We start from the raw sequence: 18,078 nt of genomic DNA on the forward strand, positions 1-18,078 counted from the left end.
GAAATTATTCAGTTCCAGTGTGACTTTAACAAAGTCAATCTGTAAACTTTCTCTCTCTTCTGAAACCAGAAAGTAATACTATATTTTATGGAGTGGAAGCAACATTAATTGAGGGACTTTCAAAGAACTGGTTCCAAAAATTTTTTAAATAAATAAATAAAACAATTTACTGGAAGCAATTCAAATAATTTTAGAAGATACAGCATGTACCATGTGAATAATATCTGGAATAGGCCATGTTTCTGATGAGAAACATTGACAAGACTGTCCTGAGAGATACTGGGGTTAAGTCAAACTAAACCCACAGGGCTCAGTTTTGAACTTTTTACTTGAGCACAGCTACACTTGACGTCAGTAGGAGTTTTGACTGAGTAAAAAGTGTGGAATCAGTCGCATAGCTGCATGATTAAATTTCAAATGCTTCTGGACATCTGTACTTTGTAGAGTAGTTAGCATAGCTAATCTTTGTTCTTGACTCTGAGTTATCTTGAAGTTATTTATGTGGAAAGGTAATCACTACAGTCCTATTGAATTTCATCTTGTGTAAATCCATTTAGCCACCGGTCGGTTAAAATTTCATTTTAAGATCTCTATCTTCTTGCTTTCGATTTTAGCATTTTTTCTGTGGTTTCTCATTCAGTTCATTGCTTTAATGGGATGAATGCCAAAAGCAGAGATGAGATTATTTTCCATAATCTTGCTGGTGAAGCCAAAAGTTAAGGGAAAAAGTTGTAGTTGGTATTTAAGAGAAATTGTGCTTTCATTTGTTAACTTTGACAGTATCTCATTTAAAATATTTGTGTAAGACTTTTGCTCTATTAGTATCATTAAATTCATTGCCATAAACTATGTTGGAGTATTTGGTGAAATTATGGTTTATAATAAATTATGCTGTAAATTGTAATTATCTTAAATTAACCCCATAGCAATTTGCTCCAAGTCCACCTACCCAACGACATCCAGGGGTACCAATAATCTCTAAACCAGTCATGCTTCATCCTGACCCAAACCTTATGGTCAGGCCAACTATCAAATCAGAGGCCCTGGTAAGCCTTTTAATGCTTTTATTTTCTTGTGAATGTTACAGTACTGTGGGATTTGTTGTTGATTTCTTCTCAAAGAAGCAGTGCTTGTCTCATTTTCTGCTAAGTAAAAGTCATATAGACTTTCAAGTAATCGCTAATGGTAAGTACAAAAGGATATTTTTCCAGTTGTTCATAATCTAAGAGTCACATTAATGGCAGTTTTTGCACTACTGTGTAGAATTACAGAGCAATATAGACCTTAATCTCTGTAGGAGAGTGTGCAGATGTTATTTTTTCACTTGTTCGTGCATTGATTTGCATTTTCATAATTCATGGGTCCTTTTAATAGAAATGAAATAGTGAAAAGCTTATTATACTGCTTTTTTTTTCTGCTGTAAATAGTCATAAATATACTTGAAATGTATCTCTGCATCTCATTCTTTTGTTGGCAGAGAGAAAACAATGTTGGTATCTTAGATATCAATAAATGGATGGTGCAAAGTCTATTCACAGTTAGGTACTTTTTTATTTTACCAATATCTGTTTCAAATATAAATGAAGAAGAAAACCTGAAGATAAATATTATTGACCAAACATATAGCATCTTCAAGAACTGTTTTATGAGGGAAGATAAGCTATGGCTTTCTGAAAAGAAGGAAATACTGTTATGGCAAGTGGTAACTCCCACACATCAGCCCAGAAATTTCATCTAAGATAACTGATGGAGAAATCAGTAGTTACAACGTTATTATTGAGGATAATTTTGGCTTGTTTTGTTACCATTGGTGTTATGTGTCAATTATATGTATGTGTGTAGATGTGTGCATATATATGTACACAGTTACAAGAGGAGGGCTGTATATTGTAGTGTGAGCTTTTCATGTAGCACAAAACATCACATTTGCATTCCATTCATTTAATTAAAAGCTTATGCTATATCTGACAATAAATGATATGCACAGCATTCGTAGCTGTATTTTGTGACAATGGGATGGATTTTTCTGTTACTTTCTTCCACAATTGTTCCTCTACTTTCCCAATTAAGTTTGAAAAGATTCAAATGCTATCAAATCAGCTCTTCTATAGACATATTTGCTGTGAAACTTCTCTATTATAAATAGATTGAAATGAAAAATTAAAGCAGGTTTTGTAAGTTGCTCAAGATGAGGCAGATGGATGAGCTTGAAAAAAAGATAAAAATCATTCTAGCATAGTTATTTCCTTCAGTTGTATGCAAGGAACTTCCATTATATTTATGTTTAGAAATTTATAACTTCTGTGCAATTTGAAATTCCACAGAGGAGGATTAAAAAGTGTAAAAGGCATAATCTACAGTTAATACAATCAAAAGTTGAAAAATAAATACCTGATACGGAAATATTAAGTGGTATGAAAATTTGGTAATACTTGTGCGTGATGAGAAGGTCTTGATATAAAATGGAAATATTGTTTTGTTTATTGTCGTTGTGTACAGTTAGTGTGACAAACTGGCAATAAGATTCATTCTCATAGGGAAATTTCTTACCATTTGTTATGCATCTATGCACACTGTCCAGACCACAAGAGTACTAAAATGTTTCAGATATCAGTAATCCTGATTCCTCAACTGCCTTACATGAGTTGGAAGATCACAGTTTCATTGAGAGTAATATTCTAATAGGACTTTGAGAAAAACATCTGTCTGTGAATTGTTTTTGCAGACCAGTTACCTCTTTGCTCTATTTATATCTTAATGCTATAAGAGTTATTCATCCTGGCTGCATTTGAAGCCACAGCAGTAGTATGTAAAATAAGACTTGCACGGACTCTGTCTTATATGTTGTGAATAGAATGCATGCATATATATTTTATATATTATATATTTTTTTATATATGTAATGTTTGCATATATAGTGTGTGCGTGTATATGTATCTATACATATATGTATTTGCAAGAATGGGTAAAACTTTCCAAATCTCCTGTTATCCAGGAGCTTTGATGACTGTTGATACTTAAATCTTTATAGTAACTGAATTCAGGCTAGGATTTCCAGGTTTCTTAATATTTCATGAAAATGAAATTATTTTCACTTATAAAGTGACGGGTGGAAATTAAATGTTGAATGTGGCCTGGAATGCATAGAGCTCTCTGGATCAAAATCAGTTTCAACTGTGTGGCTCCATAGTGCTGGAGCGAATGAAAATACACTCATGGCAAGGCTAGTTAAGTTTTGGTTCAGAGAACAGGGGAGGATGGCTGTGATTCAGCGGTAAGGTTTTCAGAGGGGCAAAACCAACATGGATACTAGTCTTCTCTCCCAGCTATCACAAACATCTGTTTTTGTGTTAGAAGGCCTTGATGCAATTGTGAATGATTTCTCTCCTGAGCTCCACTGTGGTTTGATATGGATTTTTGGAAAGGAACAGTTAATATTTAAGCTTTTCTTGCAAGATGTGAAGCTTGATTCTGCAGGACTGCAGCTAAAGTGTATCAGATGTAGCAGCAATAAGACATAGTCAGAAATTTCAGTTGTTAACCATAGTTACAACGAGATCATCTGAACAGAAAAAAATTATTCCTTGTTGTTAAGTGGCTGGGAAGGGGCTCGACAGTTTTGGGATATGGAAATGTGCACTACCTACATAGTTCCTTTATGATTTGATATCATTTTGCTATGTGTAGTCTCTCACTTGCAGTTGTGTAGGGACCATATACTAAAAAGTGCAAGTATGATTCAGTCCCAAGAAGAGCAAAAAAACATTGAGTTCTTGTTATCAGGTGATATTTGTCTACAGCAAGGAGTTAATACCTGGTTTGGCCGTGTTCTTTCTTTTGCAGCCACAAGAGATGTTTAAAAGGATGGTGGTTTACAATTCATCATTTAGATCTAACAAAAAACAAGTAAAATAACATTTTCCATGTTTTGTGTGGTACTTCTTTTGACTGGTTGCAGATTTTAAACCCTCTTTTCTAATCCTGTTGCTCAGTTTCTAAAACAGAGGACTTAAGGCAGCACTAGTGCATGAAAACTGCTAGCCTTGGTAAGATTGCAGAGTGTGCATGTGGCTTCTGTAGCCTAGACAGGAGCTTCAGGTTGAACCATCTTGTAGCTACTTACATAACACAATATTTAAGACTGTTGAACACTGATAAATGTCCTGAGATTGGGTGGTTTTTTAAAAATATATTCCTTCAGCTGTTTTTTTTCCTCTTTTAGCTTCCAGTTACAATGCTTTCAGTAATAAAATATTTTCTTAGTTAAACAAATAAATCTATTATCATGACGTAGTTGTTGGTAGGAAATCAGAGGCACTGATGGTGGAAAGCACCTATTCATATAGCATTATATATATAATATATATGTAATGTATACATATTTTGTAGGACTTTCTACCATATTATTGTATTTATTGCCTTCCTCTGTGCAGCTTTAAATAACCATAGTGCTAAAACTTCCATCTCCCCCTCTTTGGTTGACTGCTCTGTTTTAATAGATTGTGCTGTCAAGTGAACTTTGTGCTTAAGTTTTCTGCTGCTGTTAAAGGTGCCATTTTCCATCCAAAACAGCTTTACTAGTGCAAGCTAAGTTATGTGCATTATCACATTATATGGAAGTGTTGAGGCAAAGTTGTAAGCTCACAAGGTGAACCTTTGGCAAAGCATGAAGATCAGTCATGACTTTTTCCTTCTTTTGTTTAGTTTTAGTCTTTCTTGATATTCAACATGGGTCAATTAATATGTAGAATCATTACATGGGCACCTTTTCCAGATAAGTGAAATTGTAATGCAGAAGAAGGAAAATAAAAATGATTTTTTTGAGAACTTCAAGGTTAACCATTATGTATCCTTGTGAAAATGATGAATTAGAGCTGTCTCATAGGTGCAGTCAAGTTAACATGTGAAATGCTAGCAAAATGTCAAATATTTAAGATTTTAATTACTCCACTGAAAAACTCCCCCCAGACAAGATTGTCCACCATACATATGCTAACTTAATAAGATCTTTCAAGTGTCCATTTGAGAAGATCAATTTTGATGAACAGACCCACTGAGGATTCAGGTGACTTCAGATGGCATGAGCTGAACGCTTAGTCAGAATGGAGAACTGGATTCAACTGAGATAGCAAATCAAACATGAAGACTTTGATTGAAACTGAATATTAGTATGTTTTAATTCTTCTTTTCTCCTTATGTCAATCAGAGCATGCCATTGGCTTATGTGCTCTTAGAAAAAAAATTATTTTTCCATTCAAAGCAGCAGCATCAACTTTCATCTAGAAGTCCAGACAGTTGTTTCAGTGTAGACAAACATTTTAATCTTCTGTATTCTACAGATATTTATTCCTTTGAATGTTCTTGTAATTGACAATATTGTCAGGGATGTTCATAACTTTCCCCTGTAATGTGTGGGATGCAGAAATAGCCCAGTGGTTTCCAGTTAGTATTGCTTGGTTTATTAGCCCTTGCTTGCATACTGTGTGCGCTGCCTACACTGTAAATTTATGACACTTGTTCAGAGGATGTGTTCATTTTATCATGGCTGTATTTGTACATTTGTTGAATCCAGATCATGTAATTTCTTCATTTGTAGGTTTTTTTTGTTGTGAAGTTTTAGTTTTTGTCCTGCTTAAAAGTGGCTTTCCCAGGAAAATTTTCTTCAAGGGCAACATCTGTTTTCTGTGAGGATGACTTGGGACAAAGAGTTCAATGACTTGCTTTACATTACGTAATGAATTAGTGACTTGGCTGAGATTGGAGTCCTTTCCTCTAAGTTGTTTGCTCCAAGACCATAGATGTCTACTTCAACAATTGTACCAGAGATCTCTACAAATTCAGCTATTAGTTAGCTATTTAGCTAACTATCATTGTAAAATGTCTCTTCCAGTTTAGAAAAAGTGTTTGTAATACTAATCTGCTTTCTAAAATCATGAATGATTTTTTTTTTCCCATAAGATGAAATTCTGTCCTCATTTGAAGCCTGTGATCAAACTGCAAATATTTAGTTCACCAAAAGTAGCAGTTCATAAGTGCAGCACAACCAATTCTTACTTAAATACTAAGATGCGGACTCTCAATTCTCTGCAAAACTGCATACAAACAAATTTGGTTTTTGTCCTTTGTTTGCTCATGGTCTGCAACCAACTCCCTGAAATGCCGTGAAGAGGAGGAACGAAAGAGTTTGAGTCTGGTCTTACAACTTAGAGTTCATGGAGCAGAGCTGGTGATGTGCAAATCACAATGTCACTTCTGTCAGTGTAAAACAGTGCCCAACGTGAAGACAGTCCCAAGAAAGGTTACTTAGAAGAACATGGCAGAACATATTCTCCTGTGATAAATATGTTCAGCTCCATCAGGTGTAGAAAGGAACCAGTAAGAGTAGTAAACAGGTCCTCAAAATTGTTCCATAGTGTGGCCAGTTCTAACTGCTGACTTACTGTAAGGTTTTAAAATCTCTTCTGACTGTCAGGACAGACTATTTGCTACCTTTCTGTGCTTTTCTCCATTTACAGTCTTTTTTCTTATCTTACAGAATTATGTTTTCTCATTAATAGCTAAAATGGAGTTTGTGTGTTTAATGTGAGGCTCATGCACATGTTTCTATAACTGTCTTATTTTATTCACAGGGCTTCCAGAAATATGTGGAAGACTTTGATCCACATTCAATGGTAAGGAGAGAATTCATACATCTTATTTTAATATAATATACACTGGAAAAATACAAACATCCTTGATTATAAGGCCTAGGAGGGGTAATAGTCTTTCTTGCTGGCTTGCTGGACTTTGTCTGTTTCTTCTAGACCTTATGAAAGGAAGATTTCTTACTGGAAAAATACGCGAGTGTTCTGCTCTTCCTCTAAGACTATTCTAGAGGAGGCAAAAGACCCTTTTCACCAGTCAACTACATAGATCAGCTTGTTTTACGTTGCTGAGATGGAAATAACTAACAATGTATTTTTATAGTTTACTCCAGAGCAGATTGTGGGAAAAGACGTACGCCTCTTACGCATTAGAAAGGTAAATACTACCTCACTGATTGATACTTAAAGAGTTCATATAAGCAAAGTATGTTTACAGGAAAGAATGAAAGATTAAGCAAAAATTCACAGCTTCTTCACTAAAACTCTTGTTCAATAGGAAGGATCATTAGACCTTGCAGTTGAGGGAGGAATTGATTCTCCTGTTGGAAAGATAGTTGTATCTGCAATCTATGAGGGTGGTGCTGCAGACAAACATGGTGAGTAACAATGGGGAATTTGAGCATTGCTGCAAAGTGGCTTCTCGCACTGGCTGATCTCTTAGCTGACTTCAGAGCTATAGCTGTTACTGAGAAGCTCACTTAGACTGTCCAAGGCAACCAATTCTGTCTGTGCTCTAAGAGCAGCACAAAGAGAGGTTCACGGTTTGAAAAGTGTTGATAAGCTGATAAATATATAAATTTTAAAAACTGTCTTTAAGAAATAGTCACTCTTGTGTTTTTATCATGGTAAAAACTGTAATAACATGGACCAAAAATGTAGAGCTGTTCTCAAGGATTCCCCTTTTTCTAGTTGTATATCAAAAAATCACTTATTCTGTTCATTAAAGAAAGTCAAATTTGGTCTTCATTATTTCACACTTCTCAAACAAGTACATTTGTAATTACATTAATATGCAAAGCAGATGCTAGCTAATAGCTGTACTACATTGTTTAGCTTTGTTCTTAGTGTTACTTCCAATGGTAATTTGTTTTGTAAAACATGTCTTTACTCCCAAAATCCATCTAAAGGCCTTCTGACAGCTTAGCTCTGAAAGCCATGAGAACATGCATAACTGGAGGGTATGCTCCTTTGGGTTGGTCTCTCACATCCTAACCTTGAGAACCATGTTGATGAACAGGTAGATGGACAGGACATCTCCTTAGATTGCCTTCTATGACTTTGTCCCAGCCACAGACGTGTTCAAATCACTTTACTCTGAAAAGCTCTCAGCCCCTTAGTCTCTTTTTCAGGTGCTCTGTTTTTCTTTGACTCCTCCCTGTTGTTGACCTCTCTTCATAGCTGAGTCTGACCCCTTACCATGTATCTTTCCCCTCCTCAAACCCAGTCCCAATTAGCTGACTAGATTAGCAAACCAAAATAAGTTTAAAGAACTAGAGATGACACACACTTTTGGAAAGGAATGGGAGTCCTGTAAAGCCTTGACAAACACCACTTAGACATCCAGGTTTTTAAGTAATGCTGCTCTTAATAATGGTAGCAGACTACAATCAACCACACTTTACAGGGAGTATGGATATATTGCCCAGATAGGCAAACTGTTACTACAGAAAGTCTTCCTAAACTTCTTGGCTAATTCCTTTTGTTTTTGCCTGTAGATAATGCACGTGTGTTTAATCAATGAATATACAAATGATATAGTATATCTGAGAGCTTGGTTTATGTAGTTATTACACTAGAGCAGAAAAGAACACTCACCCTATCCTGAACTCACACAAGCAACTCCAGTGGAGCAGATCTCCAGAAGAGATACTTCCCCACTGGTAGTCAGTTCTTAAATGGGTCTAGGAGAGGTGCAGCCAGGCTCCACCCCTTCCAGCAGCAGAGGTGAATTGCTTGCCTCAGGTGATCAATCAGAGGTTCAGGCTGTGATTCAGCAGTCCCCATACAATGTGTCCACTTTCAGTGTTGGCTCTCACATCTAGTTAATAATAATCATCATACTCAGTACTGCATAAATACCCAACGTCTGTCGCAGATGTTATTTTGATAATGTGTATGTATGCCATGTTCGTCTGTCACCAGGAGGCATAGTGAAAGGGGATGAAATACTGGCTGTAAATGGCAAGATAGTAATTGACTGCAGGCTGGCAGAAGCACAAGCAACTCTGGCAAATGCTTGGAATATGGGTGGTGTAAGTATGTGGGAATACTTTTCCATTCTACCTGTAACTCTGTGTATTGTGTATTTTTCTTTCACAATGTTGTCACGGCAATAGAAGTAAAGTTGAAAATGTCAAAAGTACCAGTATGCCATATCACTAGAGTGAGTTGAAATGTGTGGGTGATATTGGTATACAACAACTCTGAAAGTCTTGCCTGTAATTTATTCCAAAAATTTATGACAGCCACACATCAGATTTGTACTTAAACACATTACATTCTGAGTGACTGTAATACTTTTATCTGTGGAATCTCTCTTTAATATTGAAAATTATTTGGATGCTGATCTGAACTTTGATAATAGCTTATCTAATCTTTGATTTCTAAATGTGCAAATAGCAACAGGGCACTTTGGCTACAGTACTGAACTGTATTAATTGGTAAAATGACCAAACATAGTATGATACTTAGAATGATTTTTTTTTTTTTTTTTTTGAAAGCTTATTGCAAGACCAGTAAATTTTTTCTTTAATTTTAGGATAAAAATCAAACAGCTCTATCTTGAAACTGTATTTTAGAGGACCAGGCATCTCCTTAGGCTCCCTTTTCCCTGTGGCTTTCCAGGAATAGATTGTCTTTCTGATCATCTGTCTGATATTTCATGGTTGTCCATTAAACACCTCTAAAATGAATGTTTAGCAGCACACATTTCCTGTTCATTTCTGTTGCAGGATTGGATTGACTTAGTCATTGCAGTGTCACCTCCAAAGGAATATGATGATGAAATGTAAGTACATAAGCTTTCTTTTTGTGGGGATTAAAAGACTAGTAACAACAGTATGCTTTTTATGGGACAGATAGTGCTTAATGTATTCATTTACTGTGGACTATATAACCTTTTGCATCACATGGTTGCTAATTTGTTAGTTACAAGTAGCTATCAGCAGTGGTTCTCAGAGTTCTCAAAATGATGAATCTCAAATTTGGGTGTACATGACTACACTCTTACGCTTTTGGTTTAGAGTTGAAGGAATTTGGGGTGAGAAATTGCTGATCTCAAATCTGGATCACTTAATACAATGCAATGGATCTTCGTTTGGAATCTGGATAAACAAATGTCCATAAGCATTCCTCATTGCAGTGAGATGTTTGATTCTGTGGTGTGGGCTTTTGTTTTTTTTCCTTTGGTGTTTTTTTCAGCCTTTATTTTATATTAGATCACAGTTACTATCTCTAATGGTGGGGTTGGGTTTTTTCATTGTTTTTGTTGTTGCTTTGCTTTGGTTTGATGATTTTTTGTTTGTTTGTTTGTTTTGATAGTCAGTGCAGGTATGAAACAAGAATCCACGACATAGAGTGACGCAGTTATCAAGTCGATATAACTTGTTTTATATTGGACAAAGTTTAAAAAGCAAAACTAAGGTTTTGTTGCTTGATTAAAGCAATGATTAAAACGATTTCAAGATATCATTGCCACTAAATAAAATGGTGGAGGAAAGATTTACGGGCACTGTTAGCCCCAAATCTTGTTCTATGTAGAATACCAGTTATTGCTTGCTGTAAATCAGTGTAGTTTTACTGACTAACACCATCTGAAAACTGCTGTAAAATTGTTTGATGTTTAATAACTGTCATTATTTTTCTGTTGTTTTCATATTTTGTATATTTAGCCCTACTATCCCCACCTCAGCAGTCAGTCCCAACACACACAGAAAGGTTTTTGAAGGCAGTGCACCTGTGTACAGACAAGGGTATCTCCTGCAGCTGTAGCCACTGCAGTGTTCCCTCATGGTGAATAGCCAGACCCGGGTTAACATGACTGTCCATTTTGGGGCCGCATTATATTTCAAGCTTGTGCCTGCTTGCGCATTGCATGCTACGCTCCACTTTGTTTCTGCCACGCTGGAGTGTTCTTTGGGCTTTTGCCATGCCTATCCTACTAAAAAAATGAGTATTTGTAATGTCCTCTGGAGATCCTCCACAGAATTGGTTCGTCATCTGCCAGACTATAAAATAAATAGGCTCTGCCTAAATGATTAGTATTAATCTAATGTTTTTTTTTGCTCATCTGTGGACCACTGCTGTGGCTTTGTGAATTCATAACTATATAAGTATTTCTTTGTTAAGGCTTGTCCAAAGAACAAGTTTTCTTTTGTATTTTTCAGCAGTGTGCTTCTGAACAACTGATCACAACTGTGTGGTTTTCACTGAATCTCACCTTTGTTGATTTGTCCCAAAATTACCCATGCTTTACAGGCTCAGTATACTATGAATGTTTTCTCTCTACTGTAATAGTTGTAAGTAGAGCCATAGATGTCTGGAAAACCAGAGTAAGGTTTCTTGTTGCATGTGGTATTTGTTTTATCAATTGCTACAATGCAAATAAAAGTTGGCCAACTGAAATCTAGTTACACAATTTTGTTCTTACTGCACTTCAGCTAACAGTATCTGTTTCTTTTTTTTTTTTTTTCTTAAGGACCTTTTTTTAAAGAAGACTACCCAAGAGAAATTTGGTCTTTTCCCTGAACAAACCTGCTGCTCTGGAATTCCATAGAAAATCGAAAGTCACATGAAATACGTTTTTATTTTAAAGAAACATGAACAATTGGAATCTGCAGATTGAACTTCATATTCCTTGGGTTATATGATTAATTTCAAGTAATTCTTCAGACATACAGCAAAGTAATTGTTTAAATTGCACTGAGAAGGGCTGCCAGTGAACACAGCTTTATCTGTGAGAACTCAAAATACATATTTTTCTTTATTTTTAGAAGACAAATATCAAAAATTATCTTGCAGTTTTCCTGGAAATAGACACTAAAATGACAGATGAAGATAGATCACAGATGTCTTTTCCCACATGCAACGTTTGTGGTTACACATCCACAGGGTAGTTTGGGTGCGAGAAGGACTATATTTTTACTCTCTATATAGTGATTTTCCACAGGGGATTGGGATGTATATGGGTAATTTCTGTTCTCACTGATATCCTTGTAATGTACATTTCTGTAGCTTGGTTTTGAGTTGTTTTGATTGTGAAAATCCTGCCTGTGGAAGATCCTCTATACTAGCTATACCAGCTGTGCTAGTGTTATTTGGAATAATTTTGGTGATGCTTATATGATATAAAGAATACTCTACCAGCAAAATAAATATCAAGCAGGTAGTCCAGCAACATCACTGTGTGCAGTCAGTTATGCTAATGTATATTTCTATTGGTCCATAACAGAGTTAGGAACATTTGGGTCTGAATCACAGTCTTGTTGTGTACTTTGTGCTCAGTAAATCTACACACAACTAACTTGTGTAGTCAGAAAGCATACAATTTCATTGTTGGTGATGGTCTTCTGCTTAAGAAATTGTCTTCAGACCTTAGAATCTATATTTGCCTGACTATAAGGAAGTCTGATTACAGTTGTAGACTTAGTCATTTCTTTATATTGTCAGTGTGTCCCCTTGGAAATGCAGTTGCCTTTCTTCTTTCCTTGTATTTGCCTGTTTGTATATGGTTGCTCATATTGTGTGTAGATTTTTCTTACCTGGACTAGTAAGATCCGAAGTTCATAGTTCTTTGGCTTATCAGTTTCACTCTGAAGTCTTGCTTCTTCAACATTTGGAAGCCCTCCTTTCTGTAACACAGAAAAGTAACAATTACATTTCTGAGAACTCTGTGCTTATATAGAGATAAATAATTTTGTTGACTTCATTTTATTTGCAGTATTATTCCAGTATGCCAATTAGTTTGTCAGGCAGGGTACACATGTTAAACTTTTAAAAGTTTTAATTCTGTAATTCTCACAACTAATCCAGAAATAAAATTGCATATGCCAAATGGAAAAGAAGTGTTGCTTCCTCTTTGTGAATTTGTACATTGTATTAATAGCTAATCTGCTGAAGTGCATAGATTTCAGTTGTTGTTTAATAACAAATGTATTTGCATCAAAATGCCAACCTCGTAAATTTCAAAAGAGAACTCACTCTGCACAGAAATGAATTGTCATTAGTCTGAGCTGCAGTAACATTTTATAGATTTTTTTTTTAATGGGCAGATCTGCTCACTTGGTAGTTGGCATGCTGCTAAGTGCAGCTGCTCCCTTATATTTCCCTTGCTACATCTTTGGATGTGTCCACCCAGAGCTGTAGACTTCAGAAACAAAAAAACTAACCCAAATGCATTACAATTAGCACTAGAGGAGAAATTCAAGCAGGATGTATTCCTCCTGCTCTGGTTCCTGCTTGCCTATGTTCTGTGACCATCTGCACACTATGACAATGCAAATGAGTGATGCTACAAGATGTTCTCTTAGGAGATGCTCTAATGTTATTAGCAGCAAATAGAACCACAGTAATGCACCAGTAGTGAACTTCAGCTTGCAACCAATGTTTGGTTGTACTAATCATTGTCTTGGAACATAAGAAACATAACACAGAAACCTTAGAGACCAGAAGTGTTTTCGCTGATGCTTTTCCAGAGAGTAAAGGAGCACAGAAAACTGAGCTGAGAAATCTGAAATCTGTGGGAGGACCAACAGTTGAGTTGTAGCACAAAACTGTCTTACTTTTCCCAGTCTACCCGTTGACTTTCTTGCTTGGATACAGCTTAAAATGCGTGAGAGGCAGCTGAGGAAACAATTACTGCTCATTACTTCATATATACCTAAGTAAATGTTACTGTGTGCATTCACCCTCTGTTGAGATGACAATGTAAGGAGTGTTTTGTGTTGTTGTCTGTTTTTTTGGTTTTTTGATTTTTAATGAAAAAGGCTATTATTTCTGAAATCTTACTTAAGCCTTCAGTCAGGTAGATTTTTGCTTTATTAATGGCTTTCATTGCTCTGGGACTAGATCACATCTTTCATTTGCCAGCAAGCTCAAAGAGTTGGACAAAGCAATACAGTTTTTGAAACAACTTCCCTTTTTGGTTCCTTTGATGGGTATGACCAGCATGTCCCAGACATAGAACAGCTGCCCATTTGAGTTGCCACTGCACTGTTTCCTGGTGGCTGTAACAGTCACTGCGTGTGCCCATGCCTCACTCCTGTTTGATCAAACCAGCTGTGAAAAGGTAACAGTAGAGTAAAATGGGGCTTTCTCTTTTATTCAGCCAATGCTTTGTTTCCTTTGGGAGTATGGAAACTCTGATCTGATGCACAAAGCAGGAAGAGCTCCAAGTGTTTCACTGATGGAAGCACATATGCTTCAAACTGCTTTTAACACAACATGCTTTTTTTTTTTTCATTCACTGTAATCTTGAAGAGAACATGTTTAGTTTCTCAGAACTGTTTGTTTGGTTAAGATGGCTAAGACCCACTGTCTCTATGGGATAATTACTCAGAGGAAGAGGTTTCTCAGAGCTGTTAATAGTCTTTCTTATTCTCTCAGGAATTTTTTGGCTGTGTCAGTCACAGAGTCGACTTCAGAGTACCCTGACAGTTGCTGAACTGGAGGAAGAATTGCATTAGTCTTCTCTTTCACATCTGCTCTGTGAGCCTGTGCGTGCCTGTATGCAGGAAACACAAAATGAATCCTTATGGATTCATGACCAGAATCATGACACTCACTACAGAGTAGGAAATGTCATTGCTTAATATTCATGGACACTAGCATTGGGAAATCTTTGATCTGTTTATTGCTGGCATTCTGCCACTCTAAGAAATTCCAATTAGCTATTATTTATCACATAACCATAAAACATCCAAGTACATTTTAAAGATTTAAAAAAAAAACAAAACCTATATGCATATACAAATTCATATGCTTGAGGGTGCATACCAACAGTATACTTTCTAACCAATTTCAATAGCACACGTAACAAATAATCTCAGCACTTTGCAAGTGTGATCTTTAATCTCTGAATATAAATAATCTAAACACTCTTTTGCACTGAAAACAGAACTGAGAACCATAGTTTAATGTCAAAGTGTGTATATGTGGTTGAAAAGAGTTTTGTATGCAGTAGCTGTTACATGCTTGCTGTATTTTGACCTTGAATTGATAAAACAGGCTCAGAGTCAGAGTAGCTGTTGTGGAACTCTCAGTCATCTTTCAACCCCAGGAACTGTACTGATGTGAGCAACCACTAGAATGAAGTTTTAAGGAATTAATTTCTATCAGGTACATTGCAGCCTGGCAGCTCTAAGTCTCAGTGGCTGGAGTATTCAACTCCAACTGCGTGTCTATATGAAAAAAAATGTGGCATCTGATGTATACATGATGTATTTCTGACCCTTTTCATTTTCTCAGATAATCTTTAGAAGTTATTCCTTCCCCTGACCACAACTGCCCACTTTCCTGGCTTAACCTCCTTTTATCTTTTCTCACCATTTCACTTCTAGATGACAGCAGATCTCATTATACTTCAGTAGTGATAGCCGTTTTGTTTATGTGGTGCTTAAAAGAAAGTTTGAGAGACTGAGATATTCCCAACAAATCGAGTACAGATAGAAATCAGAAAACTTCTTCTGAGGTCTGGGAATATTCTAAACAATAGGGAAGGGAGAGGAAAAGATTGTTTAGGGAAAGCTTCCTCCTATCCTTTCAGAAGTTGCTATTTTCTGACATAATTCTGTCCCCTTTCCCCTAAGCAGTCCTGGATGCTTTAGCAAGAGGGGGACTGGTATTATGTATTGATGCTGGCAAACAGCTTGAGGTTTTTAACCATTACTGCCACCCAGCAGAGAAAATGTAAATAAGAACAGATAGAAAATGTTCTTTAGTAACACTGGGCACAAAATTAAGCTTTGATCCAACTCTCCTGCTGAGTATTTTCTTGACAGTATGAAATAACTTCTGAGGGTTATCCTCTCAAACTGAATTTTTCAAGTAGCAGTCTCTTTTTGTTACCTTTATTTCCTAGTATAAACATCAAAATTTTCAGAGGAGAGTGAACAAGGAATATTGTCTAATCAGCAACAATTCCATCAGCAAGGGAGATCAGAGAAAGAAAGAGGAAGAAAGATGTGGGTTTCCATTTTCATTGTTCACAAAGAATTGTGTTTAAGTGGATTCCTAAGTGTGAACCGTCAAGCAGGTAAGACAGAAGGAGCTGCGTGCTGTTTCTACTGAAAATCAGACAGCACTAGGATTGATAATAGGAATATTAGGATTAGCATAATAGGAATTGAGAACTGAAGAGCTCCTCAAGGTGGGTGAGATTGTTCCAGTTCAGAGCAGTCACTTATAATTGACTGTTCATACAGATGTTGTAGTTGGTTAAAAGAAACTGAAGTAATTGAGGTGTTCTGTTTATTGTTTTCACAAGTCCAGGTAGTTTTTTCCTTCACGTAGGTTGTAGTGGAAATGCTAAGTCATGGCATGAAGCAGTGATTGATCACCTGGTGGGAAGGCAGGGCCAGCCAGGGAGCTCAGGTGTATGCAAAGTACCTCAGGGACCAGAAAGGGTGAAGCCAGGATCTGCCCCTTCCCAGACCGCATATAAGGGTTGGCAGTGGAGGCAAGGGCATCTCTTGCTAGGGATTGCTCTGTACCTGAGGCCTTCCAAAGGTCAGTAGCTCTTTTCCTTCATTTCTGCTCCGCAGCTGCTGTACTTGGGCTCGTTCTCATTTGCTGCAGCCAAAGACTTTGCCACTGTGCTATTACTGTGGTACTTTCTGTCTCATTATAGCATTACACAGGGGAGGGCAGCTTCCCCATCACATAGCTCATACCTTGGGTATGTGTGCATTTTCTATTTTCAAAGAAATTATAAGTCAGCATGCTTTAGACTGATCCTAACTGAAAATTATTAAGGTATAAATGAAGTCCAGAATGAGAGAAGGGCTGTTGCAACAAATGTATTTGTCATCCAACATATGTTTCAGCAGTGATTTCAGGATTCACAGGTGGGTACAGGTAATCTGTAATATTTGTCTTATTCAAGGATTTGATTGCAAGATTAAAATGGGTTGAGCATATTTTGTGGTTGGACTGTTGGCAGTGCAAAGCTGTCTCAGTGTATTAAGTTGCTTAGTGTACTTGTAACTATTAAACCTATATTACTGCAGTGTTGCAGTAAAGCTTTAATTTTTTTCTAATTGACAATCCTGTACCTCTCACCAAACAAAAAAGTGATATACTTTCTAAATTACAGAATTAACTGTGCTGCCTTTACTAATGGTGTGTCTAAACCCAGGTGCAAGTGAGCAGATATGTCTGAAGTATACCTAACTCATTATTGATGTATTCTCTTAATCACAGAGCAATGACTCAGTGTAGTGAGCTGTGTTGCCAACGTAGCAGATGAAGACAAAGTTTATATCTAATTCTAGCACGATCCATTTCTCATCTTCTAGTATCTGTAGTCTTCATGGCTCCAAAATAGAGGCAAATAGGGAAATGGACAGTGCTCATTGTGACATGCTGATATCCCATCTGATAGAATTGGAAGTTTTGCATCTGTTAAAGAATCCCTGGCCAGTTTGAGGATTGGGAACTTCCTGTTCTGGCCAGTTACATTGAGTTTGTACTGAGGATGCATCCCTGCCACATGTGAGAACTGGTTGGATGCGGTTGTTCTCATTTTCCTCACTGCACTGCTGTTATCCTGTATGTGAAAACATAGACTGCAGATGATTACACATGAAAACTTCGGTGGCTGAACACCAGTGCATGACATCAACTTTCACATTTGGACTGACAAAAAGAAGACATGCTGAATTTTTCCATTAACTTTTACACTGCCCTTCTTATCGCGGAAAACAAACATAACTAACAGAAAACATTCTGAGACAGGCTATTTATAATCATGAGTAAAACAAAGAATTGGAAATAGTAAGAATAGGGTCTGAGAATCATGCCCTCATCATGATATAAAACCCAAAACAACATTCATTCATGTTACTTGTGAATTCCAGTTATGGCCTCAGTATGATTTTAGCTTTATCAATCACAATTGTGTGCAATTTTGAAGCTCTTTTACTGTTTTAGCACACTGTAAATTAACCTTGGTTACAGTGAGAGCCAGGGCTGTTTTCTTCACTAAAGCTATAGAGTGAAACAGTGGAACGTATAATTGCTGTGGAAAGAAAACATTTATCAACATCGAGGGAGTATATTCTCTTAAGAGATACATAATACAGAACGTAAGCATTGTGAGGGAACAGTGTTATTTTCACAGCTAGAGTCAGAAAAAACAGATTTTCCAACTTGTTTTTTAAAGCTAACAATTCCTGAGAGCAGTTCTTATAGAGAAATGGGCAGTCGCTTTACATCCCGT

The 18,078-nt window shown here is 36.6% G+C and overlaps 1 protein-coding gene across 2 annotated transcripts in view; it reads left to right on the forward strand.

Annotated features, from left to right (window-relative positions):
- Window positions 1–12,703, forward strand: part of USH1C (USH1 protein network component harmonin) — a 44,683-nt gene extending 31,980 nt beyond the window's left edge. For both annotated transcript variants that reach the window (XM_042882160.1, XM_042882161.1), the window contains exons 16-21: window positions 6,630–6,671; window positions 6,967–7,020; window positions 7,141–7,240; window positions 8,787–8,896; window positions 9,596–9,651; window positions 11,341–12,703. In XM_042882160.1, coding sequence (XP_042738094.1) covers window positions 6,630–6,671; window positions 6,967–7,020; window positions 7,141–7,240; window positions 8,787–8,896; window positions 9,596–9,651; window positions 11,341–11,353 — 375 coding nt within the window. In that variant the 3' untranslated portion in view covers window positions 11,354–12,703. The remainder of the gene's footprint in view (window positions 1–6,629; window positions 6,672–6,966; window positions 7,021–7,140; window positions 7,241–8,786; window positions 8,897–9,595; window positions 9,652–11,340) is intronic.
- Window positions 12,704–18,078: the final 5,375 nt, after the last annotated feature.

The sequence above is a fragment of the Lagopus leucura genome, unplaced genomic scaffold (assembly GCF_019238085.1).
Source record: "Lagopus leucura isolate 7727_CA_CO unplaced genomic scaffold, USGS_WTPT01 Super-Scaffold_100033, whole genome shotgun sequence".
NCBI lineage: Eukaryota > Metazoa > Chordata > Aves > Galliformes > Phasianidae > Lagopus > Lagopus leucura.